This window comes from Ciconia boyciana, chromosome 6 (assembly GCF_034638445.1).
Source record: "Ciconia boyciana chromosome 6, ASM3463844v1, whole genome shotgun sequence".
Classification (NCBI taxonomy): Eukaryota; Metazoa; Chordata; class Aves; order Ciconiiformes; family Ciconiidae; genus Ciconia; species Ciconia boyciana.
In genome coordinates this window covers 31207819-31234129 of record NC_132939.1, presented here as the reverse complement: position 1 = coordinate 31234129, position 26311 = coordinate 31207819, and the positions used below count along the sequence as shown (strand labels likewise).

At 49.3% G+C, this 26311-nt stretch overlaps 3 protein-coding genes across 4 annotated transcripts; all 3 read left to right on the top strand.

The window, feature by feature from the left end:
- Positions 1-614: 614 nt before the first annotated feature.
- RIOX1 (ribosomal oxygenase 1) lies at positions 615-2397 on the top strand. 2 transcript variants are annotated; one of them, XM_072865688.1, is made up of 2 exons: positions 615-1245; positions 1384-2397. In XM_072865688.1, the coding sequence occupies exons 1-2, from the start codon at positions 646-648 to the stop codon at positions 2359-2361; spliced, it is 1578 nt and encodes a 525-aa protein (XP_072721789.1). In that variant the 5' UTR covers positions 615-645; the 3' UTR covers positions 2362-2397. The 2 variants fall into 2 exon arrangements, with proteins under 2 accessions (XP_072721789.1, XP_072721788.1); XM_072865687.1 differs by having other exon boundaries at positions 615-2397.
- A 9398-nt stretch (positions 2398-11795) lies between these two features.
- Positions 11796-18030, top strand: LOC140653300 (acyl-coenzyme A thioesterase 1-like). The gene is made up of 3 exons (XM_072865243.1): positions 11796-12490; positions 14159-14361; positions 16111-18030. Exons 1-3 carry the CDS (start codon positions 11869-11871, stop codon positions 16714-16716), a joined length of 1431 nt encoding a protein of 476 aa, XP_072721344.1. The 5' UTR covers positions 11796-11868; the 3' UTR covers positions 16717-18030.
- Positions 18031-18253: 223 nt separating this feature from the next.
- On the top strand, positions 18254-26236 carry LOC140653301 (acyl-coenzyme A thioesterase 5-like). Its single transcript, XM_072865244.1, has 3 exons — positions 18254-18846; positions 21726-21928; positions 22776-26236. Exons 1-3 carry the CDS (start codon positions 18294-18296, stop codon positions 23349-23351), a joined length of 1332 nt encoding a protein of 443 aa, XP_072721345.1. The 5' UTR covers positions 18254-18293; the 3' UTR covers positions 23352-26236.
- Positions 26237-26311: the final 75 nt, after the last annotated feature.

Below are 26311 nucleotides of genomic sequence, written 5' to 3'. Positions count from 1 at the left end.
TGCCCAGGCTACTAGGCAGTTAGTGGATTTGGCAAAAAAACCCCCACTACACGACACGACAGCCTGTTGGGTTTTGGGATTCTTCAAGAGGTCGTAGCCTTTCACCCCGCATCTCCATTAGAAGCAGAAGAAAGGGGCGGAGGGATGGCACACCAGAACTAGGCTCCATCCAACTTGGGTTTCTATTCCTTGCGCAACAGAACCTTATGAAATAGGTCTTGCCTCATCTCGGCTCACGAGGTTGCAAAGTAGTTGCACGCTGTCTAAAAGCATACCCTTATGGTACGCCTTCGGAAAAAATCTTCCCTGCACCTGCTTAGAGCGCACTTACAGAACGAAGCTTGCCAGCCAGGGAACGGCTGCATCTACGGTAGTTGGTTCCTAGTGGAATGGCCTCACCTTTCCTTTGGGGGCAATAAGCCTGGTATATTTTAAGCGGACACGGTGACAGAACATACGACATTCGGTTTCATACAGCATCGCAAGCACACATTTAAAACTCCCTTCCGCGGACAGACGTGCGGGCTCTCCACGCGGCGTCCCCCTCCCCCGAAACCCCGTGTCCGCGGCGCTCCCGGCTGCACGCACACGCAAAGGCCCCGGCGGAAGCGGCGGGGCGGGGCGGCGCGGCGCGGGCGAGCGGCCATGGCGGCGGGCGGCGCGGAGGAGCAGCGGCGGCGGCCGGGGCGGCTCTCGGCGCTCTCGGTGTACCGCCGGGCGGCGGGGGCCGGGCGGCTGGAGCGGCGCCGCCGCGGGACGCCGCTGCCCGCGGGCGGCAAGCGGGCCAAGGCGCGGCCGAGGCGCGGCGGGGCGGGAAGCGGCGGCCCGGAGCCGGAGGCCCCGCCACAGCCGCCGCCGGTCGCCGCCGCGGCCCCCAGCCGCGTGGAGCGGGCCAAGGCGCCGGCCGGCAGCCCCGAAGCGAAGCGGCAGGGCGGCCCCGCGGAGAGCCCGGGCGGCCCGCGGCCGGCGGGGGAGGGCGGCGGCGGCGTGGTGGGGCTGCTGCGGCGGCTGGAGCGGGTGGAGGACAGCCGGCAGCGGGCGGCCGAGCTGTTCCGGTGGCTGGTGGCGCCGGTGGCGCCGGGGGAGTTCCTGGGGCGGCACTGGGAGCGGGCGCCGCTGCTGGTGCGGCGGGGCGACCCCGGCTACTACGCGGGGCTCTTCTCCACGGCCGACTTCGACGCCGCCCTGCGAGGCGGCGAGGTGCACTTCGGGACCCACCTGGACGTGACCAGCTACGCCGAGGGGGTGCGGGAGACACACAACCCATCCGGCCGGGCCCTGCCCGCCGTCGTCTGGGACTTCTACCAGAACGGCTGCTCCCTGCGGCTCCTCAGCCCCCAGGCCTTCTCCCCCACCGTCTGGCACTTCCTCTCCATCCTGCAGGAGCACTTCGGCAGCATGGCGGGGGCCAACACGTACCTGACGCCACCTGGGACGCAGGGCTTCGCCCCCCACTATGATGACATCGAGGCCTTCGTGCTGCAGCTGGAGGGGAAGAAGCACTGGCGTGTCTACAGCCCCCGGACGGACGCCGAGGTGCTGCCCCAGTTCTCCAGCGCAAACCTCACGCAGGCGGAACTCGGCAAGCCCGTGCTGGAGACGGTGCTGGAGGCCGGGGACCTGCTGTACTTCCCCCGCGGCTTTATCCACCAGGGCGACTGTCTCCCTGACGCGCACTCCCTCCACATCACGGTGTCTTCCTACCAGAGGAACTCCTGGGGGGACCTCCTGGAGAAGCTCCTCCCAGCTGCCCTGCAGATGGCCATGGAGGAGGATGTGGAGTACCGGCAAGGGCTTCCCATGGACTACCTGAGGTACATGGGGGTCACCAACTCGGATGCAGTCGACGCTCGCCGAACAGCCTTTGTGGAGAAGGTGCAGAGCCTGCTAAAGAAACTCGTTGACTATGCACCCATTGATGCTGCTGTGGATCAGAGAGCCAAGTCGTTTCTTCATGACTGTCTCCCCCCGGTGCTTATGCAAAGTGAAAAGGCACAGAGCGTGTACGGCTTCCCAGCCCGGTGGCAAGATGGAGGCCCCCGTGATGTCGATATACTGATAACAAAAGACACAGAAGTACGTCTCCTCCGCCATGGCATCGTTAGATTGTGTAATGAAGAAGCAGGTGTGATGCTGTATTACACGACAGAAAACTCAAGAGTGTATCACAAGGAAGAACCCAAGTTCCTTGAGATAGATCCCGAGTATACAGACAGCATCGAATTTCTCCTGTCTTCCTATCCAAACCACGTTAGTGTGGACACCCTTCCATGTGAAACCTTGGAGGACAAGATTTCTCTAGCCACGCTCCTGTTTGAGAAGGGCATTCTGACTACAAAGAAGCCTCTGGTGCAAGTGTAACTCCTATTTTTTTAACAAAATAAACATACATTTGTCTAGAAAGTGCTCTGTCTTGTTCTCGCCTTGCACCTGCTAGGTGTGAAGCAGTAGTCTGGATCACAGTATCTCATCTGGGGACAGAAGGGCTTTGGCGTGGGTAGAGAAATCAAATGTTCTGATTAAAACAGGTATCTGCTCTAGGAGCAATTCTGCATGGCTGAGTGACTAGAGAAGGGAAGTGTGTAATTTCTTATTTTTTCCTTTCACCAGCCATATTACTACGCCCTAGGTAACTTCAGGAAGCTAGTGAACTTTCTTGCAGTCTGTAAATCACCTCTGTGTTTACACAGTGTTTTAAAGCAGCCTGCCCTACTGTGGGAAGTATTCTCATTACTCCCAGGCAAATTTGGTGACGGTCACCATGCTGTGTGCTTGCGCTCTGCTGCGCTGTACGTACAGCGTGGCCTTCAGGCCTGTGCTGTGCTGCACAGATCCCTTGGCCACAGGAAAAACAGCCAACTCTCTCTAAAAGTGGAGGCCACAGGCAGCTCCCACTCAGTGCCAGTGATTACACCACCTGCATGGCCCTGCCCGTACTGAACAGCACAGGAAGATGTTCTCATGTGAACGTGAGCTGCTGCATTTAAAATGCTTCAGGCTCTGTCTCTTCTTTTTCAGTCTGATAATTGTGAGCTGTCTTAGTGATAGAATAACCTCCCCCACTGGTTTTCCTGCAGCAGCCTCTAGCAAGGAAATTGTTGGTCCTTTCAAGGCAATATGGGGGTTTTCATGCTGGGTGCAAAAAGTTCCATACCAAGACCTAACAAGTTACATGACTACACGCCTGGCTGTGTGACCAGTTCCTGTAAACACTGACAAGCCTCAGATATACTTTTCCACAATGCTATTTTATCATCCCAGTCAGCAGGTGAGGGATATTCTGTCTTCAAAGCTTCCTGAAGCCATACCCACAAGGAGCGGCTGCATTACCCGTCCTGCTCTGAGCAGCTGGGTCATCAGGGTTTTGCGAGATGGCACCCAAGCACTCTAATTGTTTAGGAGTTAAGTGTACACTATCTCCTCCAAAATCCCATACTTGCAACAGCCAGTGTGCCAGCCTTTTCCCCCATCTTTTGCCCATATGCTTTTGCTAAATCTTGAAACTCGGGCTGTGTAAAATCACACACCACGAGAGCATGCTGAGGTGCCCCTGGGGGCCCCTTTGCTTTGTGAATCACTAGTGGCTGGACAGAAATGCTGTTTCCGCACTCATGCTCTGACCCCTCTCTCTACTCGTCCTCACCAGAGGATCAGCAGTCCTCGTCCCACCATTCATCCTCCTGGCAAATAGCTTGTGCCTCAGTGGTGCCCTTCCTGGGCTGCTCCGTGTGCCCCCCTTGCACCACAGGCACCTGTACCATGGCTGCCTGCACTGGTGGCCACACCACAGACACTTGCACCATCAAGTTTCTCTTTTCTTCTTTATTCTTTCTCCAGAAAGGTATTTCTTACTGTGACCTGCTGACTGCGCCAAATGTTTTGCACTAGGAGGTGCTGGTCCATTATGATCCCGGTAAGAAAGGCACTCGCATTCTGTAATGTATCATTAAAAATCTTATATATTAGAGCTAACACTCTAAGAAGAGAATAGCATAAATAATCTTACATCCCTTTAGATGCTGAGAACCCCAAGCAGTGTAGCATGTAACAGGACTCCAACCCACATGCAGCATGCCATGCAGACATGGTCCATAGCAGAGATTCTCCCTGTTTGGTCTTTCAAGGTATTGTAAGATTTTTATATAAGGAAACAGCTCTATTTGTCATATCTACAGTCAAACAGAAACAACGTTCGCATGAGAATGTCTTGCTGCGCTGTTCAATAAAGGCAAGGCCATGCAGGTGGTGTAATCGCAGGTACTGGGTGGGAGCTGCCTGCGCGTTCCTCTGTAAGGAAGGGCTGGCTGAGTTCTTCCTGCGGCCAGGGAACCTGTGCAGCACAGCACAGGCCTGAAGGCCACACTGTACGTGCAGTGTGGCCTGGGCATGCACGGGTTAACTCCGTTGTGGGTCACTAACTGCCCGATGTACAATGATCTTCTCTTCAGGATCACTACACTTGACTTCCACTGAGAAAAATGGTGAGATGCCCAAACGTGTGGGAGGATTTCAGACCTAGTGACAAACTGATCTCTCAGTTTCAGAATAAGAAAGCAATTTATCTGTTTCATGCTTTGTTCCCTACATAAAAATAGGAATGCATTTTCCATGCATGTTTGAATTAATAATAATAATAATAATAATAATAATAATAATAATAATAATAATGGAATGCATAATAATGCTACAAATACACTTGCAATAGCAATACTTAATCCTTCTCTAATGTCTTCCGGCACTGAAGATCTCCATATTTCTTAAGTATCAATACTTGTCAATTTGCAACCCAAGGCAAGGTAAAAAAGTATGATAACCCTTATTTTACAGACAATGGCTAGCAAGGAAAACTCTGTAGCTCAGCCAAAAGCAGACGGCATCTTCTGCAAAATTTAGAAAAGAAAGCCATTTGCATTAAGTTAACAATACAGACATTGCTTTCATGGTCTCTCACTTTCTAGTATGTATGCAATCAAGTACGAAGAGATGGGTCAAAATTAAGTTCACCCAATTCCCTTGATTTCTGAGGTGTCCTAGAGTGTTTATTTGGAGCATATATATTCTATGGCTTTTTATAATATTGGACCCAAAGATACCCTTCTTGGGTACTGATGATTTTATAGTGCAATGGTGCTGATAAAGAGAAAACAGGCAATTGCTTGATTTCATAATGTTTCATACCAGTTAGAATTTCCCATACCCACACACAGATCAGCAGCCTCCAAGCAGGGGCTTCTCACATCAAACTCCTGAGGGCTGGTGTCCAGCTCATGTTGCTCCACCACGGCAGATGCACAAGCTATGATAGCCTTGAGCCTACTGATAACATGTATGCTTGTGAGAGCCCTCGTTAAACCTTCTGATGTCACACTTTATCACTGGGGATCTGGCATTGGAGAGGAAAATGTGTCCGGTCAACTGGCATTGTGATCTTCCCTATACTTCTTACATATGGAAGATCTCCCTGGTATATATTCACCAGGAAAACGGAGGAGACTTTCATCATTCCCACAGCTGCCCTTTGTTTTCTGTTTCCCTGCTCTAGAGATGGCATCTCCACAGGACCTAAAGCAGTTTAGTCAGAAATGGGCTTCCAAAATGACCTCATGGTGGTGAAGAGGTTCGCAGAAGGTGAGTGGAACTGTGAAGCTGTCGTGCCCATGGCAGGAAATGCACCTTGCAAATTCACCTGGAATTCCAGCTGAAAACTTCTCATCCAAAGGCTAGATAAAACTATTCTCAGGCCTTATTGTCGATATTCCTCCGCTGGGAGGAAATGGGAAAAGTGCAAGAATACACTTGTATTACAATCTATCTATGGGTGAGACAGCTCTGCTCCTCTAAGGGATCATCCATTATCTGCCACAGGGCACTTCCTCTGTGCAGCTTCCTCTGCAGCTGGACCTCACCCTTCATGATAACCCCACACAGCAACCTGATCAACGGCCTGAGGATGGCCACCAGAAGGAAAGGGATGGCTGATACATCAGAATCAGTCCTTGATCTAACAGTCAGCCCATTAGAAACCCAGGTATACCCTTAGTACTCCTAGCGCTAAGTACTAGTACTTAGATCTCCTAGTAAGTGTCTGGATTCACCCTATTCACCACACGTAGGTGATCTCCAGTATACTTTTTTAAACACCCAAACTGTTGTTGCCAATTCTCCACATGTATGAATTCAGGGAAAGGGGCAACCTCAGTGTACCTGAATGTCCCCACCAGTTACCTTCAGCTGCAGTCCAGCTAAGAAGTTGTGCTGACATTTGCCTCGAGTGGTGTTTAGCTCAGCATTAGTTGACTGACTGAGTCTTGAACATAGCCTTTGAAATATTGGGGAGACCTCTCTTCTTGACAGGCACTTCCTCTTCATCACTGGGCAGGCAGATCATTTCTGCAAAGGCAAGTGTTTTGTTAATCAAACCAAAAAAATGTTTGCAGTCTCAAAGAAAGTAAATGCTAGACATATTCTCCTCCCCTTTCCACCCTTCACCAGGAGCAAGGAGTCCATTTTGAACCAGCTGGTCATCTAAGATGGGGGATGAGGCAGCATAAGGCTCATTCAGAGGACCAGGATGATGCTTGGCAAGAGAGCGAGGCTTTATTCTACCCCACCAGCAAGTACAGACAGGTCTCAAGGACCTGAGTTGACCGATGCTTTTTCATTTATTGAATTAATATTGTTCACACCTGCACCAGTATAACCCCAATAACATGCTTGATATACCTACAGCTGTGAGTAGAACTGGGTTCACGTTTTCTGTAATTTCCCTGATCTTTTTTGATCAGGCATTGAGAAAAGGGATAGCATGTGAATTGATCTTAATTGAACAGATCATATGCAATATGCTCCTTTATCTCGCTGGTGGCCTGTGAACTTTAAACAAATTTGTGTACTCTCCATATAACTGTGGTCTCCCCACATGTATACCATCTTCAGCCCGTACTTTAAAGCAACCTCCACCATATGCACCTTTTGGTACAGATTTCACAACATTTACAGTGAATGTCTCATCACAAATGGAAACATCTCTGATTGCCGAACTGCAGAAACTGTACAATATGGGGTGTTAGAAAAAGTAGTGGTGCTGGTGTCTCTGGTTAAGAGCTCTCAGGCTGCTGTAAGAGAGATCTCTCTGGAAGAGCTATGTCTTCTGTGCCTTGGGTTCACCTCTGGAAGGATGCACTCTGGCTGGTAACTTCCACTTCTGGCCCCAATACGGTCTGGTCATCTGAGAAGCTGTTCTGCAATCTTCTCTCAAAGGATGTACCCCTGCTGCTTTGTGTTTGGATTGCAAAATTTATATAAGAGATCAGAACTGATAAAAGAGAATTAGTAGCAAATGAAACTCCCATGCCCTTCCCTACCCGGGATATTTTGTAATCCGTGCTCCCAACCACCCCAGTCAAAACCTGTGGGCCTGCCCTAGTGCGGGTAAGGCACTCTGTCTGGGCATGGGCAAGAAGAGCAGGTAGCAGAGCAGGAGGGAGGGAGCGATGGGAGCCTTGAGGCAGCCCGTGGCTACATCAGCTGCCGTCATCTGGCGAGAAGTGCAAGACTGCAAAGTCCCAAGAGATGCCAGGAGAGCGGCGCTGGGCTCGTGGGGCTGTCTCTCCCCTGAGATGCTCCCAGGCCACGGCCCCATGCGCCCACCCCAGCACAGGGTGGCACCAGCCTCTCTTGGGATGCCCCCACTGCATGAGGTGGGCTCCCATCCCATATAAGCTTCTGCAGAACATCTTCCTCCAGGGAGAAGATGGGACCCAAGCCCCAAATGTGCTCCCTCACTAGGCTTCTGGGGCAGGGGGGCCTGAAGGAGCTGGGGCAGAGGGGAAAGGAGACGGGCTCTGTGCCAGACCTTGCCAGGCTGCCCCATGACTGTCCCCATTCCTGCAGCTGGCCCCAAGTGGAGCAAGTCGCAGGCCCCCAGGCTGGGGACAAGTGGGAGCTTCCCTCTCTTCCAGCACAGCACTGGCTCCATGATGGTGATGCCCTGCTGCATGTGGGATCATGTCCCCTGGGTGAGCTGTCTGGGCTGTCCAGGGGAATCAGTCCATCCTAAAGTGTGGACTCGCAGACTGTGGGGACAATCCCCCCCAGGTCTGCATGCAGCAAAGGGGCAAGCCGGCTCCATCTGCCAGGAGTTTGGGTGCCTGGGCTCTAGGAAAAAGGAAGGGTCAAATGGATATGCACTGGAAGGGCAGAGGATGGGTACCATTCAGGTACCGTCATCTGGAGTGACAGAGATGGTGTCTGAGACATAATAAGATGGGGAGGTTGTGCAGGAGAGAGACATGCATTTTTCGAAGCAGCCTTCATGATTGTCACCACATGTCCCCGTATGAACCCTTAATCTAAAAAATACAAGGTAAAAAGCATTTGCCAGTATCTAGCAAGTGGGTTGACCTTGGCTGGCTGTCAGATACCCACCAAGCCGCTCTCTCACTCCCCTTCCTGAACAGGACAGGTGGAGAAATTAAGATGAAAAATCTCATGGGTCAAGATAAGGACAGGGAGATAACTCACCAATTACGGTCACAGGCAAATCAGACTTGACTTAGGGAAGATTAATTTCATTTATTGCCAGTTAATAACAGAGTAGCATAGTGAGAAATAAGAACAAAACTAAAAACACCTCCCACACACATCTTTGGGCAGCAGCGGGTCTGTTTTGGAGCTCACTGAAACTGTCTCTGTCCAACATGGGGCAGCCCCTGGGCTCTTCTCACAGAGGCCATCCCTATAGCTCCCCACTACCAAAACCTTTCCACACTAGCTCTGAATAGTCTTACTTTTCTCCTGCAACCTGTGCTCAAATGGTGTCATTGTGCTTGCTCTCTCTTGGCTGTAGTCATAGCAACAGGGAACATTTTTCATGGGAATGGAAGATTTTTCATGGGAATGGAAGCACCTCCTATGCCTATTGTGCATAGGAGGTGCCTGGCACTTGTCCAGAACTTGTCCAGAACTAATCATTGCCATCACCTCCTTCACAGTGTTTCGCAAACTCCCAGCATTATACAATGTTCCCCTCCAGGAACTAGCTGTTGTTTTTCAGCTCAGTACTGATGAGGATTTCCTCCTATCTACCAGGTGAAGGGACCAGGGGTTGGACTGCTCAGTTACTCCAAAGGAGCTGGTCTGTCTCTCACCATGGCCGCCTTCCTGAAGAACACCACAGCCGTTGCTTCCCTCAATGGCCCTGTGGCCATTACAGCTATTCCTCTCTGTTACAAGGATAAAACCATCCCCTCCCTTGCCCATTGATGAACAACAGGTCAAGGTCATTGATTCCAATATTCTTGATTGTTCTGACATCCTTATTGACCCCTTTCAAGCCCCTGGCAACCAAAACCTGATCCCGCTACAGAAAGCTGAGGCACAGTTACTATTCATTGTGGGACAAGATGATCATGTTGTTAAATCTGAGTATCATGCTACTGAAGTCTGCAAGTATTTGCAGGCTCACGGGAAGGAAAATTTTCAGATTCTGTACTACCCTGGAACAGGGCACTGCATTGACCCTCCCTTTTTCCCTTTGTACCCCGTAGGAAACCATCCCATTTTTCACAAGCGGGCAGTCCTAGGTGCGGAGCTCAGGGCTTATTCTAAAGCTCAGGTTCACGCTTGGCCACAGATTCAGGCTTTTTTCAACAGATATTTAAATTACAACTAATGTGCAAGAAAGACACAGCTTTAAATGACCTAACCTGACAGACGTTTTCATGCTTATCAGGTCAAACCCTGTTCACAGCTGTACTGGTACAACTACAGTATCTTCCATGACTTTGCACATCCATAACTCAGAAAAGAACTGGGTTTGCCTTTTCTGTTTTTTTCTGAACTTTTTTGCTCAAGTGTCAAGAAAAGGAATGGCACATATATTTCCATTAGCCTTTGATACAACAGATCATGTGCAAAATGCTCAGTTTCATTTCTCAGGTGGTTTCTATTCTTCTAATATTTGACAGTACTTTGCATACCATTGTGGTCTCTACATGCATACGCTATCCTCAGCTCATACTTTAAAGCAACACCTCTCAAATGCTAATTTTGGAACAGGGATTTCACCACTCTTATGGTGAATATCTCATCACAAATGGAAATGTCTCTGATATCTGTGCTGCTGGAAGTGTATAAGAATGGATGCTATAGCCAGGATGCTGTGGTGTCTCCGATTAACCCTCAGGAATAGTTGCTTGCCCTCTGTGCCTTCTTTCCATCTTCTCTTCAGAAGGAAGTGCTCTGGCTTGTGGATACTTCTGGCCCCAAGATGTCATGCAAAAAGCCGTTCTGCTGAATTTACAGCCATTATGATCTTCTCCCACACGATGTGGAACCTTTTCAGCTTCCTTATTAGGGTGAGAATTGTAATACAGAGACTGAGATTTGAAAGCCATGGAGTCATTTGTTGTGCTTTGGTTAGAAGCAGGGATCTTTGCATCTTGATCACTCTCTCATCCCAGGGTGGAACTTGCAGGAGCTTGGGAGCAAGGGCTGTCCAGGTGGGGAGAGGAGACCAGAGAAGACTGACTGACACATTGCCCCCTTAGCTTCAGTCTTCCACTGCTCTTGGGGCACCAAGTGTGGAGGAGAAGGAGTGTTGCTTAAGCCTTCAGGGCCCTTTCCCTTAGCATCTGCTCCAGCATATGGTCAAGCTGGTGATAAAATCCAGCACTGCAAGCCAAGAAGTGTTGTTCTCATTAACAGGAGAAGCTTCCACACATTGAGGGCTGGACACCAGACAACATGCCCAAATGCTAGATGACAAAGCACCTCACCTGTTTAGGAGAGATGGGGCAATCTCCATGGGGAACGAAAGACTCGTGAGACTCTGCCCAATACCTCTGACCACTTAGTATTTCAAAATAGGACAACGCTGAGGATTCCCTCAGATGTTTCCACTTGTTTCACACCACTAAGTCAGACATGGGGAGCTCAGAGCGAGAGGAACCTCTACCTGCATCTCCCAGGAGGAGTCAGGGAGCCTGAGGAAGCAGCTTTCCCTTTGCAGTTCCCTTGGGAGCAAAAGATCCAGCTCTGGGTAAGACAGACCCAATGGCCTTCTTTTTAAACCCTTGCACAATCCATTACAGGAAGAGCCAGGTGTTTCCTGACCTGCCTAAAGCGTCTGTGAAAGCGTCCCACCCTCATCCCTCCTGCACCCCTGACTGCCCTGACCATCCTTCCCCATTCACCTGGCTGTGCAGGTGCCAGGGCTGGGCAGAGCCTGGTGGAGGCATAACCTGCCTTGCCCAGGCCTTGGGGCGACCAACATGGACGAAGAGGCAGCAAGAAGACATGAAGCAATGCCGGGCTGGCGCTGGTTTGGCTTCTCCCCACCTCGGCTGGGGCTGGGCCTCTCTCCCGTCCCTTGGCTGAGCTGCACGGCCGAGCACGGCCCTGCTCAGGATCGCTGCTGGCGGGCAGGAGCCCCTGCGCTGCCCGGGCAGCTCCATCTCTGTGCAGTCGGTCGCACGCAGGCCCCTCCCTGTCCTGACAGCGAGTCCCGACCGCGATTCTGCTGGGTGGCTCATCAACACCTCTGCCCGCCCTGCCCCGCACGACCCCTCGCCCACAGCCACCGCCCGGCCCTGGGGAGCTCGGGGGGCACACGGAGGAGGAGCTCCCCGGCGCCCGGACGGGCCTCTGACCACAGGGCCTCTAGCACAGTCCCCTCCCACAGCCGGGGAGGGGAGGGAAGGCAGGGGAGGAGGCAGGCAGGCAGGCAGGCAGGCGGGGCGAGGGACCTGCCGTCCCCCTTCTCCTCGCCGGGGCGTGCTGGCGGCGCTCCCGGGCCGCCTGCCCCAGTCCGGCTGTTGCGCGGGGAGCTGCCCCGGAACCCGTTCCAGAGGCGGAAGCGAGGGGACAATGTGGCAGGTTACTGCCCGCTGCCTGTGCTGGGCGAGCTTCCGCGGCTGGCAGAGGCTGCTGCCCAGGTCCGGCGCCGGCCCCAGCCCCGCGCCCGCAGCCCCACAGCACCGCAGTCCCGCGCGGACCCCCGGGACGGCCTCTGCCCGCGGCCTCTCCTCCATGGTCCCCTCCGTCCGCCTCTCGCCCGCCACCCGCAGCCTCTTCGATGAGCCGCTGGCCATCGCCGTGCAGGGCCTGGGCCCGCGGCAGCAGGTCACGCTGCGGACGTCCTTGCGGGACGAGACGGGCGAGCTCTTCCAGGCCTGCGCCCGCTACCAGGCGGGGGACGACGGGGAGCTGGACCTCGCCCGCTGCCCCGCGCTGCCGGGAGGCAGCTTCTCCGGCCCGGAGCCCATGGGGCTGCTCTGGGCTTTGCAGCCCCAGAAGCCCTTCAGGCGGCTGGTGAAGCGGGACGTGCAGAGCCCCTTCCTCCTGCAGCTGGAGGTGTTTGAGGGCCACGGGGACCCCCCCGGGCGGCTCCTGGCCCAGGCGCAGCACGAGCGGGCGTTCCTGCGGGACGGGGTGCGGAGAGTCCCGGTGCGAGAGGGGAGGATCCGGGCGACGCTTTTCCTGCCCCCCGGTGAGTGCCGGCCGTGCCGGGTTCCTTCCCCCGCGGGTGCTGCCTCCGCTCTCGGCCCGGTGCGCCCAGGCCCGGAGCCAGACCCGCTCCAGACTCCCCTTGAGCCCGGTACCAGGCAGAGGACAAGGGGGAGCTGGACCTCGCCAGCTGGCAGCGGGCACTCTTCAAGGAGCGGCCTGATCAGCCTGACCAGCTTTGATCTGGCCGCACTCCTCACGTAGTGCAGCTACATGGGCTGAAACACATGTGAGTTTGTTTTATTGACTAGTATTGGACATGAAGGCATTGATCACAGTACCCTTTTTGTTTCCAAATGCTGTGAGAGGTGGTGTCAGCCAGTCTTCTAGGTACCTTTCCTCTACCTGGCTGTTTTCCAGGGAATTTAGCTAGTAATTATTTGAGTAAGTTGAAGGCTGCTCTCCAAAAGTCTGGAGTCCTAAGCCTACTGCTTCTTTTCCCTTTCCCGCCTCTCCGCAGATCGTGAACTTAGTAATGTCATAGTTGCTGCAGCCCAAGCTGCCTTTTGTTGCCACATTTGTCCCCACTTCTTCCCCATTTGTGAGCAGAAGATCAAGTAAAGCATGAGAGAGGTTTGCCCTTACAGTATTTTTGTCAGAAAATAATCATTGAGAGGGTCTGTGAGGTTTTCAGGTTGCCTGACAAATGCTGTGTTGTCCTCCCAGCAGCTGCCCAGGCTTCTGCTAGTTGTCTGTAGGAAGCCTCATCTCTTGCCTCCTCTTGGTTGAGTGGTCTGTAGTAGCCACACTACCACCACATCCCACCATTCCTTCCCCCTGTGACCCAGAGGCTTTCACCAAGCGTGTCCCTGGAACCCCATGTACTCAAGGAGCTCCTCTACGTAGCATGTGCCTTCCCTTCTCCCCCTTCCTCCCTGTCTGTCCCTGGTAACTCCTCCATGATAGTACCAAAATCATTGCAGCCTGATTGCATTGTAGCCCTGTGGCTGGAGGTGAATTTCCAGTTGTTCTCGTTTGTTGTGCAAGTTCTTCTTGTTAGTCTGCAGACACCTGAGGGAAGCCTAACCTTCCCTTCTGAGCAGGAGCCGGAGTCTCCCTCTTGGGCTCTTCCTTTCCATACTTTGTTATGAGTTTGCAGCAATCCCTCTCAGCTCTGGACTACAGTCCCTGTCCCCTGATGAACCTAATGTAAAGCTTCCCTCACCAGGTTAGCAAGGCTAGTTGCAAATACTTTTTTTCTCTTAATCCTAGAATAAATGGCTATAGTACATTTACACTGAAACTGAGAAGCTGGAACCATCAGAAGATGAGATTTTTTGGATCGGTCTTCTGAGAAATGCACTGAGGAGAAGCCTCCTGGATATTTTTGAAGCAGAGCTTGATAGCTTTGCAGTGAATTTACATGATATAGAGAACTAGTTGTGACTGTCAAGGCATCCCTTACCTTCCAGCCATGTGTTCCCTGATGTTATCCAAAATATTAGCAGGCCTGCTATTTCATGCTGTCTTGTTTAATCTTGAAGCAATGTAGCCATTTGCTGAAAGCGGCCACAGTAATTTAGGACCCTTAGTACCATTCTGCTGCTCTATGTTTTTTTATTTTTTAAAAAGACACATTCCCAGGCCTATGAATTTGGAATATAAATTAAAAACTGTGGATTAATGTGCCCTGTTATGTGGTCTCTTGCAGGAAATGGCCCCTTTCCAGGAATTATTGACTTGTATGGGACTGGAGGAGGACTCCCTGAATACAGGGCATGCCTGCTGGCCAACCATGGCTTTGCTGTACTGGCTCTGGCTTTCTACGGCTATGAAGATCTCCCCAAAGAGATGAAGGAATTCCACCTGGAATATTTTGAAGAAGCCGTAAACTATATGTTACAACACAGCCAGGTTGGTTTGTTCGTTTGCACTCTCTCACTAGAGGGAACTCTCATTAGTCGGGTCCTGTCAGACTGCAGATGAGGCAGAGCTGCTGTACTTAAAATAGCATCTCTGTTCAGGTTGGCTGTAATTAATTTGTTTTATATCTTTAACTCCCATTACAATGGTTCTCTGGCAGATTATTCCAATTCTTCCTTTTGAACTGGCCAGGTGACACAGTGACACATAGGTCACATACTGGTAACTTCTGCTACATTCAACCCAGTGTCATAACTAGGGTACTAGCTGCCTGGAGGCTTATTGGACTTCCAGTGGGGCTTTTAGGTTTATGCTCTGTAGAATGTCCTTCAGAACTAAATGTCCTTTTCAGCCGTGGAGCACATGATAACCTTCTGTGATCCAGGCCTCAAGGAAGTCCACCAGTACACATTTGTTGCTGTGTATTGTATAAGCTGTTAAAATCACTCCAAATGTTGGTATTTGGTGAATGTGAGTTTTAGTAGCTAGCTGTGAACTAGGGGATGCTTCTAAGTCGACACATCTTGGAAGAGAACCCCGCTCGGTTCTGCATACGCTTCCAAGTAGCTGTGCATGACAATAACTAGAATTGCACAAGGCAACACTTGGTTTCTCTGGAGACCTCAAAATAAATACCTTCCTCAACCTCAGAAAGACGAGTAGTTGTTAAAGCTCTTGGTTGCTTTTCAGTTGCCCTAACCCTAACTGCTCATGCCACCACTCTGCCCAAAAAAGTCTAGAAATTGCTTCCCCCTCGCTTTTTTTCCCCCCTGAAAGCAGTACCATAGCCTCCCATTAACACATCCACTGATACCCTCACCATGTTTTTAACATGTTGCAAAGTTTCAGCCATATTTTCTAATTTTCCCCTTTCCATGCTTCAAAGTCAATGGTTTGGAGCCTACTGCACTGGTGATAAGGTACAAAAGGTATTAAATTTTGATGCTGTCTCAGAGCCTTTTTACCCCTGAGAGTCTTTGGATATTGGAGCAGTTGTGATATTAGCTAACCTTTTTCCAGTATCCTTAGAGGATTTCAGCAACCTGTAAGATCATTTAGCTTTCCTATTCTAGTTAATTTGCCTGTGTAAAAGAAAATGAAGGCAGCCTATTCTAGATTGACTCCAGAGGACTGCACAATTCACTTAGAAAAATGGTTTTAATAGGTTATTTTTTTAAAATACCTTTTAATGTGTATGCTACCTCAGAATACTTCCTTTTCACTGTGAGTTAGACACCAAGCATGCTAGAGAAATGGGAGAGCAGCTAATGTGGTGTCTGCCACCCCATGTTAGCTTCTTAATAGGGGAATCGAAGACAGTGGTTGAATATAAGAAATACATTGTCATAACCGATGGACAGTATCATAGTCATTGCTGACTTTGAGCATTTTGCACTGAAAGAAAGCATTGGTAGAAGAGGCCTCCCCTGCCTCTTCCCTCTTCTTCCCTGAACTGCCTTATAAGCAAAGTGAATCTGGGGCTGCAAATCTGCATGCTTTTTGCAAGCACAGCTGTACGCTCTGCATATGCTTCAGCACTGAGCCTTGTTAGGATGATGCTGCAGTCTCAGCAGGGCTTATGATCATAAATGAAGCATGACATGGGCCCTACACACAGCACCTTAGACGCCTATACCTGGGGTCCAGATTTAGGACAGACACTGCTGCAAACATGGCAACATTTTAAAAAAGTGGCGTGCTGTGGTTCATTGCTTGTAGTTTCTCTTCTCTCCCCTCCAGGTTAAAGGTCCAGGGATTGGGTTGCTTGGAATCTCGAAGGGGGGTGACCTGTGCATCTCCATGGCCTCCTTCCTAAAGGGCATCACGGCCACCGCCCTTATCAATGGCTCAGTGGCAAATGTGGGCGCAGTGCTCCTCTACAAGGATGTCACCATTCCACCCCTTGGTTTCAATGCAAAACACATCAAGATCAACAAGTCTGGGATTGCTGATATTGTCGATGTACTGAACAACCCGCTAGAAGGGCCTGACCGCCAAAGCTTTATCCCTTTGGAGAAGGCCGAGTGTCACTTCTTGTTCATTGTTGGCCAGGATGATCACAACTGGAAAAGCGAATTCTTTGCAGTTGAGGGGAGCAAACGTTTGCAAGCTCATGGGAAGGAAAAGCCTGAGATAGTCTGTTATCCTGGAGCAGGGCACTACATTGAACCCCCCTTTTTCCCGATGTGTGCAGCCTCAATGCACCTGCTAGTTGGCAAGCCTGTGATGTGGGGAGGGGAGCCCAAGGCACACTGCGAGGCACAGATAGATGCTTGGCAGCAGATCCAAGCTTTCTTCCGCAAACACCTCACGGGCCGGCCATCTGGAACATCCAGTATGCTGTGATGTGAGTTGGGTTACTTTACAGATGAAGATGCTGGTGTTTCAAGTTTGTTTTGTTAAATGGCTCTAAATGAGAACAAAGAACCTCAGAGAATAAGCTATTGGGTTTCTTGGAGGATGATAGTGAGCAACAGCATGAGAGCTGCTTCCTTTTAACACCCTCTTCTAACCCCACTTAGAGGTCTTGGCCTCCTGTTGTGCGTAGTATGGGGTTACAAGCTGTGGAAGAATGGTGGTGGTAAGGCTGGGTGTGCTTTGAATGTGAATTTAAGTGGAAGGTAACTCATCCAAGCTGAGAACTGTGATGAAAATTTGCCTTGGCTTTCTCAGAGGAAACATGTTGTATGCCATTGCCCTTACCAGAGCCAGCTTTGTGCTCTAGTTTTTCTGGAAGCTGCTGTTCTCTCTTCCTGCCTCCAGTAATCTTTCTGTTCTCCTTGTGCACTTCCATCTCCTTCGTTGCTCCTTCCTCTTCTCCCACATCACTGAAATACATCTGCCTTAACACTTAATATCTAATATTTCACTTACCAAAAGCAGCAATACTGTGCCTGCATCCTCAGATAACACATCTCCCATTTAAAGACAACAGGCCATAGCCTGACGCGACATTCTGGGCACATGCAATAGAAATGAGACATTTGTACGGCTTTGGAAAGTTCGTAAGCATGAAGAAACAACAGAATTGAACCTGTTAGTAGTGATGCCTGGAACTGCTTATGGGCATCTCCTCAGCAGGGCTTGGTATCCCTGTGTAGGTCCACAGCACAGTTTCTCCTTGCCTGTACATTCCCTTAATGCCTCCATAGCTACCTGCTTGTAAGCGCTGCTAAAAAAGCAAGGCTGCGAAGCTGGCATGGCAGCTTCTTGAGGCATCTTTGCCTTGCCACCTGCAGGCAGGTTTGTAGGGGCTGCCGTCGTGTGTGGGGAGGCCGGCTGGAAGGGGCGCTGAGGGGGTGGCATTGCTGTGGTGGGGACTGGTCTCTCTCCCGCTAGGCCCTGCAGGCCTCCAGGCTTCGTTTCTGGCTCCCTCTGAGGAGCGGGGGCAGCAGGGCTCTCTCTCTCGCCCTGCCTGGAGATTGTCAGTAACGTTTGGCACTCAAGTATGAGTTTGAAATAAAAAGCAGTGAATGCTGCTCGTGAGGTGCTGGTGAGTTTGCACTGTTGTATAAAAATAAGTTTTTAACACGTCAGTGCCTTACAAATGCAAGCTGAGTGGGTACAGTCTAATTTGCCGTTCGCGTTTTATGTGAATTCTATTGGTGTGTTTATGCGTTTCGCGTTCACTGTCTCTTTAATGCATTAAAAGGAAACGTTAACCTCTACCAACGGCTCGCTGCTCCAGATGGCGGGGGGAAGGCTGCCGGGGTGGGAGCGGGAAGCGTGAGGCGGCGCAGAGGCGGGAACGGCCGCGGGGGAGGCGGCCTTTCTCGCCCCGGCCCTGCTCTGGCGCCGTGGCGACGCGCCGCCCGGCTGGGGGGAGAGGGGCTCTGCTGTCGATTGAGGCTGCCTGGAGGGGGCGGTGGCCGCGCTACCGATATTGCCGTCGGCGCAGCGGCTCTCGCCCATCTGCTGCCGGCATGTGGAGAGCCGTGGCTGCCGCCTCGGCCCCGGCGCGGGCCCTGTGCCGCGCTCCGCCGCCGCCCCCACCGCCGCGGCGGCGGGCTGTAAGCGTGGCCGTATCCCCCACCGCCGGCCTGGCGGACGAACGGGTGGAGACGCGGGTGGCGGGGCTGGGCCCGGGGCAGCCGGTGACCCTGCGGGCGGTGGTGGCCGATGAGCGCGGCTGCCTCTTCCAGTCGTGCGCGCATTACCGGGCGGACAGCCGCGGCGAGCTGCACCTGGGCACGGACGCCTCGCACGGCGGGGACTACACCGGCGTGGAGCCCATGGGGCTCTTCTGGAGCCTCGCCCCCGCCGGCATGGAGAGGCCGTACCAGCGGCTCGTTCCCCGCAGCACCGGCACCCCGATGAAGGTGGAGATGTTGGTCCACCACGGACACAGCCTGCCCGGAGCCTTCCCCGGGCCCGTGGTGGCCAAGGCCGAGGTGGAGAGGTGGTTCACGGCCCCCGGCGTGCGGAGGATCCGGCTGAAGGAGGGAGGTGTAAGGGGCTCCCTCTTCCTGCCGCCGGGTGAGTGCCTCGGCCGGAGACCTTCGCCCTGGGGCCAGCGGGACCCCCCCGGCTTCTCTGTCCAGAGCAAGGAAAGTCTTTTAAAAGAAAAACATACAAATGATATCACCTGGGAAATCCATATTCCATAATAGATCTGAACTCTGCCCTGCAGACAGGTGGCCAGGTTTTTTTCGTTGAAATCTTACAGGTACACTCCCAAAAGCTTGTCGGGAGACAGCCCGTGCTTGTGTGTGGCCACACTGCCTGGACCTTATTGGCAGCACCAGGCAGGGCAGGTGGCTCTTGTGAGACAGGCAGAAGCTAAATGAGAATAGGGGTTGTAGAATTTACCATGTTGCTGCTCTCAGTCTACGATTTTTCAGTAGATTTGATGTTTGCTCTGGACTACCAGAATCTGTAACATTCAGAAAAGCTGACATGCTTCATCGTGTGAGCCTGTGCTAAATCTCCCAAGGATTTTACCCTGAATAGGATCGAATCGAAAAGGCATTTTTCTTCCCTGTGAAACACGCCAGTAAGCAGAGCAGCAGAAGAGATTCTAGAAAATATAGGTATTCCACCTCTGTTACACCCAAGCCAAAGCTAAGTTAATAGTTGAGTTACTTCTGTTGTTCTGTGGTATAAAGACAAAATAGACTTCTGAGCAAGTTCTGCCTGTTCTGCTTGTGGGATGATTGTGCTTTATGAGGTGTGATATTCTGATGGACTGCTAGTGGTGTTGGAAAATGAAACCTTACACCGATGATGGTGTTTGCACACTTGAGCCATGATTTAAACTTCTTGTATTTCCCTGAGTGTTGTGCTACTAGAACTGCCCTCCATATTACCTCTAATTTATAATGACTTGGTTCAGCATATCCTCTAAGTACCACTACAGTTATTAGGGATCTAAGTATTTTCAGTGAATGATTTCCAAACCAATATTTTTTATCCATTTAGATACGGATCCGAAGTCCACTGAAGAAAAAACAACAACAGAGATTGAACTTTGAAATTTGGATCAAATGTTTAGTCAGCATTCTGGATTTTCCATCACTGAGACATGGTTGTTTTGATATATCCTGCCTTAGAGGATGAGCTGGATTCCTGCTGAGCTTAGTGGGAATCCAGAGATCTGCAAGATGGAACTGCATTTTTCCCTTTAAAAAGTCTAGCATTGTAATAGTGTGGAAAAGTCTGGAGTCATTGCTTAAATGATACTGGCATCCTCCTTGATGGAGGATCCAGTCACAGCATTACTACCATACCTTTCTTTGCTCCAGGGATGGAAAAATGTTTTAAAATTATTAAGATAGGAATCTTAATGTGAACCATTCTTGGTAAAAGTGAGATGATGTGAGTGGGCTTACGCTGTAATTTCAATGTGAAAGGGATTTCTCAATTCAGGCATGAGTTACAGGTGTGGGGTTGGGGGGGTTTTTTTGTTTGCTTTTAAGCAGTAGTAAAGTTGTCTAGCCCATTTTATCTTGCTTTTTCATGAGCTATGCAGAAACTGTATACTTGGGCATGTGTAGGCACTCAGGAAGGCAGTCCAGGATCCTTGTGTAAGTTAAAGGTTGTCTTCATGAGAGAGAAACGCATTCATGCTTGACTGTTCTGGTCACATGTTCTTGCTAGAAAGCTTTCCAGGTAGGGGTGATAAATGAATGAATACTTTTTTTCTAGCCATCTAGGCTGACTATTGTTAACTAAAGGTTACTGTTGATCATGGCTTTATGATAAATTTATCCAGACATATTTTCTCTCAAGTGGAATATTGAACTTCTATGAAAAACTTCAGAACTGAAAGAAAAATAACCCAAAAGCATGTTTCAGTTGTTTTCTCACTTCCTAATGCTGTGAGTTAGTAGGTTTCCACCATCTAGCATGTCTTGTCCAAAACTTCCTTTTCTCAAGCACCTTGAAATGCCAGAGGTCTTTTCTTTATTGCATATAGTTAATGTCAGAGAGTTAATGCACTCTTGCACAAGCAGGTACTTTTCCTGCTGAGATAGTTGTAGTGAGCTGGATCCGAGTACATCAGTGGTGACATCTGGTGGCCAGGAGAAAAGAAAAGTAAAAAAAGAAATTGCCTGCCTGGGGTCTTCATAGTTCCAAGAGGTAGTACCCTTAGCCCTTTAACCCAAGATCTTCTGGCATGGCATACAGTAATATCACAACACGACCTTGGCTGCAAAAGCATGCTCGTTTAAAGTTGTGGTTCTGATATTTCTGTAGTTTTGTGGGACTGATTGTATACATGTATATGCATGTTTATCTATATATCAGTCACGCACACATAACCGCACCCATATACCTCTCAGTTTTACCCTCTGTCTCTTCACATCTGCAGTAGCCGTTCTGCTGCCAAGTGTTACAGTGCCGATGTTGAGATAGAGCTAGCAAATCCAGTTGATTTAATCTAGCAATGGGTGTCTCTTTGCTGTGCTTTGCTCAATGCACCTTATTCCAGAGTTTGTGTAAGTTTTGTACAATTTACTTCCAAGGCTCATTGCTCTTGCCTCATTAGCAATGAGCTTGCACTTTGCTAATTAAGGTATGACTTCGTTGTGGGAAAATAGCCGATTTAGAGTGTGATTGTTCTGAGGGTGGGAGGTTAAGACCATTGAAAAATACATTTAGAACAGCTTGGGTTTTTTTTTTTAAAGAAGTTTAACTGTTCACATATTTTTACAGGAAGGTAAGGACCTATTCTTAGTTTGAAACAGCTAAAGTAGGATACAGCACTGGTTCTCTAATCTCTGCTGTGCAAATGGAAAATGAGTATTAATAGAAAATGTCTTAAGCCTTCTATATTTTGTTGTTCACTCTTCACCAGATAGTTTTTAGTGTCCTGTTTGATAACTTGTCCCCTGTACCTCTTCTTTTTAATATAGGGGATGGCCCCTTTCCAGGAGTGATTGATATGTATGGTGATGAAGGAGGTTTGATTGAATTTAGATCCAGTCTCCTGGCTACCCATGGTTTTGCTGCTCTTTCTCTGCCATATTTTGACTTTGAAGATCTGCCTAAGGTCATGAAAGAATTCAAACTCGAGTACTTTGAGGAGGCAGCTAGATTCCTACGGCGTCACCCAAAGGTGAGTGTAATGAGAGAGATCTCAGGACAAGGGAGGATTTGGCAGTTGTGCCCAAGCGGTGGCAGTGATTTTTTTTTTTTTGGAGTATCAGTTTCTGCTGGGCAGGTTTAGGCCCAATAATGGAAAAAATGTAGGTCCTGCATAGGTGGCTATGCACATGGCTGCAGAGAGTGAATTTCTTCCAGCACAAGCTGTCTGTTAAATAAATTCATGCTGGGAATTAGAAGATTCCTGATCATTAGATCAGTGAAGTGCTGGAATATGCTCCAAACAGGAGAAGTGGTGATAAAGATGGGGTTTTTAAAAATGAAAGCAGTTAGTTTAAGAGAGGATGATACAAAGCTGCTCAATAGTCAGCAAAGGAATGGATTTGATGACCTGGGATGTTGCTTTCAGTTTTACTTTCCAGGCTAGAAAAGGACAAGACCAAGTACTACTTATCTAATCCTTCAAAAGTCATTTGTGAGGTTACTTTATTTACCTGAGACATATATAGCAATAGACTGTGCTTGAATTTCCTGCTACCTGTTTTGGGAAAAAGAGAAAATATTTGCATCAAAATATGCAGTAGGGACTAGGTGACGTCCAAGTGATGGTACTTCTTGTGCTGGCCCATGTTATTTTGTGGGGTTTGACAGCTCTTGTTGTCTCTAAAAAATAAGACACTAAACAGAGGGAGGAGCCTGGGTCCAGGCTGTAGCTTTCCAACAGGTCACATCAATAATTAACCTAACCTTTTTTTTTTTAATAACACAACTCAAAAGGCATTTAATGGCTAATCCCATTATAATGCATACTTCCTTTATTCCTTTCTTCCTCTCTTCCCCACCCCCTACCTTACCTGAAGGTGAAGGGACCAGGAGTTGGAGTGATTGGGACTGGGAAAGGGGCAGAATTAGCACTCTCCATGATCACCTTCCTGCCAGAAGTAGTGGCTGCTGTCTGTATCTCCGGCTGTAGTTCAAACACAGTTGCAGACCTCCATTATGGTGAGATGACTCTGCCTGGGCTGCGTTTTGATATGAATAAGGTCAGTGTTTCTGACACTGGTGTATTTGACACTTTTGAAGCTCTGGATGACCCAACGAATCCTGCTAATTCTCCTTGCACGATCCCCATTGAAAAAGCAGAAGGTCACTTTCTCTTAGTGGTAGGGGAAGATGATCGTATGTGGAAGAGCTCCTTATATGCTGAGCTGGCAATTGGGCGTCTACGCCAGCATGGGAAAGAAAACTTTGAACTCTTGAGTTATCCAGGAGCAGGTCACCGAATTGATCCTCCTTCTACTCCATTTTGTCAGGTAGCTATGGATCGTGTTCTGGGGGTGCCTGTTTTGGGGGGTGGAGAGAGCAAAGCACATGCCCATGCACAGGAACACTCCTGGGGAAAGATTCAGGAGTTTCTGCACTTGCATTTGGGATGAACGCTTAAGTACCTGCAAGCTGTTGCAGAACTGCAGAGGACTGAGCTTGAGCCACCAAAATGACTGGTGAATTGGAGGGACTGACCACGAAAAGCATTGAAATATGAAATAACCAAATGACTACTTAGCTACAAGTATAAATCCAGAAAGCAAGGGATTTATTTGGACTAGCCTAAGTTATTTTAACTAGGTACACAGAGAAGTGAAACAGTAAGTAGGCTGCATTGTAGTACAAATGTGGCAGCCTGAATTGGTCATGATACCAAGAAACAAGTATCTGAAGAGAGTAGTAAGTACTTTGTTGCCTGAAGTATTTATGACTGAGAGAATTTAACAGCTAGCCTGCACCCTCAGCAATGACAGACTGGATTGCACCTGGGGAATGATGGCAACCCATGGATGATGAACTTTGATGTCAAAATGATGAATGATTCTGGCTTTGGGTCTTAAGTTACCTTAGCCCAGAACTCTCAGATTTACAGCCATATACACTTTGGAAGTGTTTTCTATTTACATGAAGCTGGGGATATCTATTTGTAATGAGGCTCGTATACCCTGACCTTAGGTAGTGGTCTTCTGGTGACACAGTCTGTTTGTTTCCAGCAAAAACTACCTGTAGAGTGGGAAAAGGAAGAGTACTTTTTCTGTCATCCAGGGAGAATGGCAGCACTAGCGCTGTCTCGTGTTAGGGATGTAACCATCTGTTCCTGTAATGTCTTGGATTGGCATTTGACACTCAGGGTATTAAAATTCTATTGGAAAGGTTAAAGCATGGTTAAATGCAGTTATGCTATGTGCAAGTCTTACTTCTCTCTTTGTTGCTTGTTTTAAACTCATAACACCTGCCATTAAGTTAGGGATTAATTACGTATGGAACTCTTTAGTAATGATGTCAACGGATGCTGCCAGCTGTTCTTAGGGAGGAAGTGGAGTCGAGAGGCAGAAAACCTAGCCAGTAGAAGATTAAGACTGACTGTGAAAAGCTGTCACCTTATGGTGATGATTAACTTAGAATCATAATACTTAAAAAAAGAAAACAAAAAACAAAAAAACCCCAACCAAACAAAAAATCAACGAAACCAACACTGTTCCCCCCAAAAAAACCCCAAACACAAATCTAAGATATCTTTTCTATGACTGCCTGAGATTATTGGGTTTGGGTTTTTTTAATCCTAATTAATTTTTGGCTAGTGCCTTATTTTTTCTCCACCATTCAGGTAGAAAGAAACAACTTATTCCCAAATGAGTTGATCTCTTGAGAGGGTCTTGCTGGAATGGTGCTAGTGCTGAATGGTGCTAAATGTTTAACAAGGGCCTCTATCGATACAATTTCTCCTTCCAAGGTCATTTTGTCAGACCAGTTTGAGAGCTGCCCAGGAAGATACAAAACCTTCATTTATGGTATTCAATTTTGCTTTGCTCTCAGGGATCTTTTCTCTCCAGTTAACTGTCATTATGCTGCTGCTCAGGTCTCATTACCTTTCTGCAACTCTTATTACTCCTTATCATTTGATTGAAGTCACATGTTCTCCACACGCCATCACTGCCAATTGAACAATTTATCCATCCACTCCTTACAAGAGAAGCTCCATCCTGCTCACTCCACACAAAATGTCTTCATAGCTAGTGTCTCTAAACTCCCTCACTAGCTGAGGAGGCTTCTGCAGAGTTGTATCTGGTGCTTGAACCTCCACTAAAACCGGCAGCCCCAGGAGTCCTGGACCACAGCCTGCTGTGATGTGCATGTTGGTGTCACCCATGCTTAGCTTTTTTCCAAACTCACTCCAAGTTGCAACCATAGAGGAAAGGGTTGTCTGAAGGTTTCCGTTTGTTCTGTCTGCCTCGTCATGTGCATCTTCTGTAGTTGGAGCTGTGTAATTGTGGTAGAGCAGCACTTCCCCTAACCCTGCTTTGTTACCCTCCCAGTGCCGATACCTGTGTCTCCACACTGGAGTCCTACCTCAGCCTATGCATTGTCATGCAAGATTGCAAGCTGGAGGTTCAGGAAGTAAATGTTAAGTTGTAAATAAAATGAAAGCCAGGTAGCTTAAAAGTCCTCGGACTTAATTTCTAAAGCACAAGCTGTTAAAATAACTCAGATGTTGTCAGATACATGCAATTTGAAAGAGAAGTAAACCACTTCCTTTGTTAAAAAGCAAGCCTGTGTAAGAACTTGTCATTATATTTTTGTTTCTGAATAGTTCATTTGTGTGGAAAGCTGAATGATACTTTTTAAACAAAGAAAGGAGGAAAAATAAAATGAATATGATTTTTACTGTGAAGATCCTTTTGTGAACAGGTCAGTGTATTCCTGGACAAAGTAATTCACAGAAGGGTCTGTAGAAAACCAGCCAACTTTTGCACTAGTATTTTGTATATTTACAACGCTACTTGGAGACCAAAGATACATTGCAGATGCTCCACAGATAATGTAGCTATTTCCTGAAGTATGCATTAAACTGAGTGCCTGATTACGGCGTTAGTTAAAGCCACGTTGTTTATATTGTTTTGCATTCCTTACGTGGCAAAACTCCCATAGCGTTTCATGGAGACTGTTCCTCGGGTGGCTGGATTAGCTTCACTGCCCAGATCTGGGGGGGCCTTAGGCCTGAGGCGCAGCTAACCCTGCGGTTCCAAAACACCCCGAGACGGCCGAACGGCCCCTGCTGGGCTCTGACAAGGCTCCGGCCAGCCGCTGCTCGCAGGGAGCAGCCGGCAAAGCCTGGGCAGCCCCTGCAGCACCGGGACGGCCGGGTGAGTAGCTCCGAGCAGCGGCAGAGCCCGTTACCAGAGGTGCCTTACGGCATCCAACTGCGGTGAAACGCGCGGGCGCTGTTTGTAATTTGCAAATCGGTTGAACTCTTGTCACGGGTTGGTTTCAATAAAAGGTGCCTGATAATGCTGGTGGGGCGTGGGGTTGGTTTTTTCACCGCTACGGTCGGAGCCGAGAGGAGGGAGGG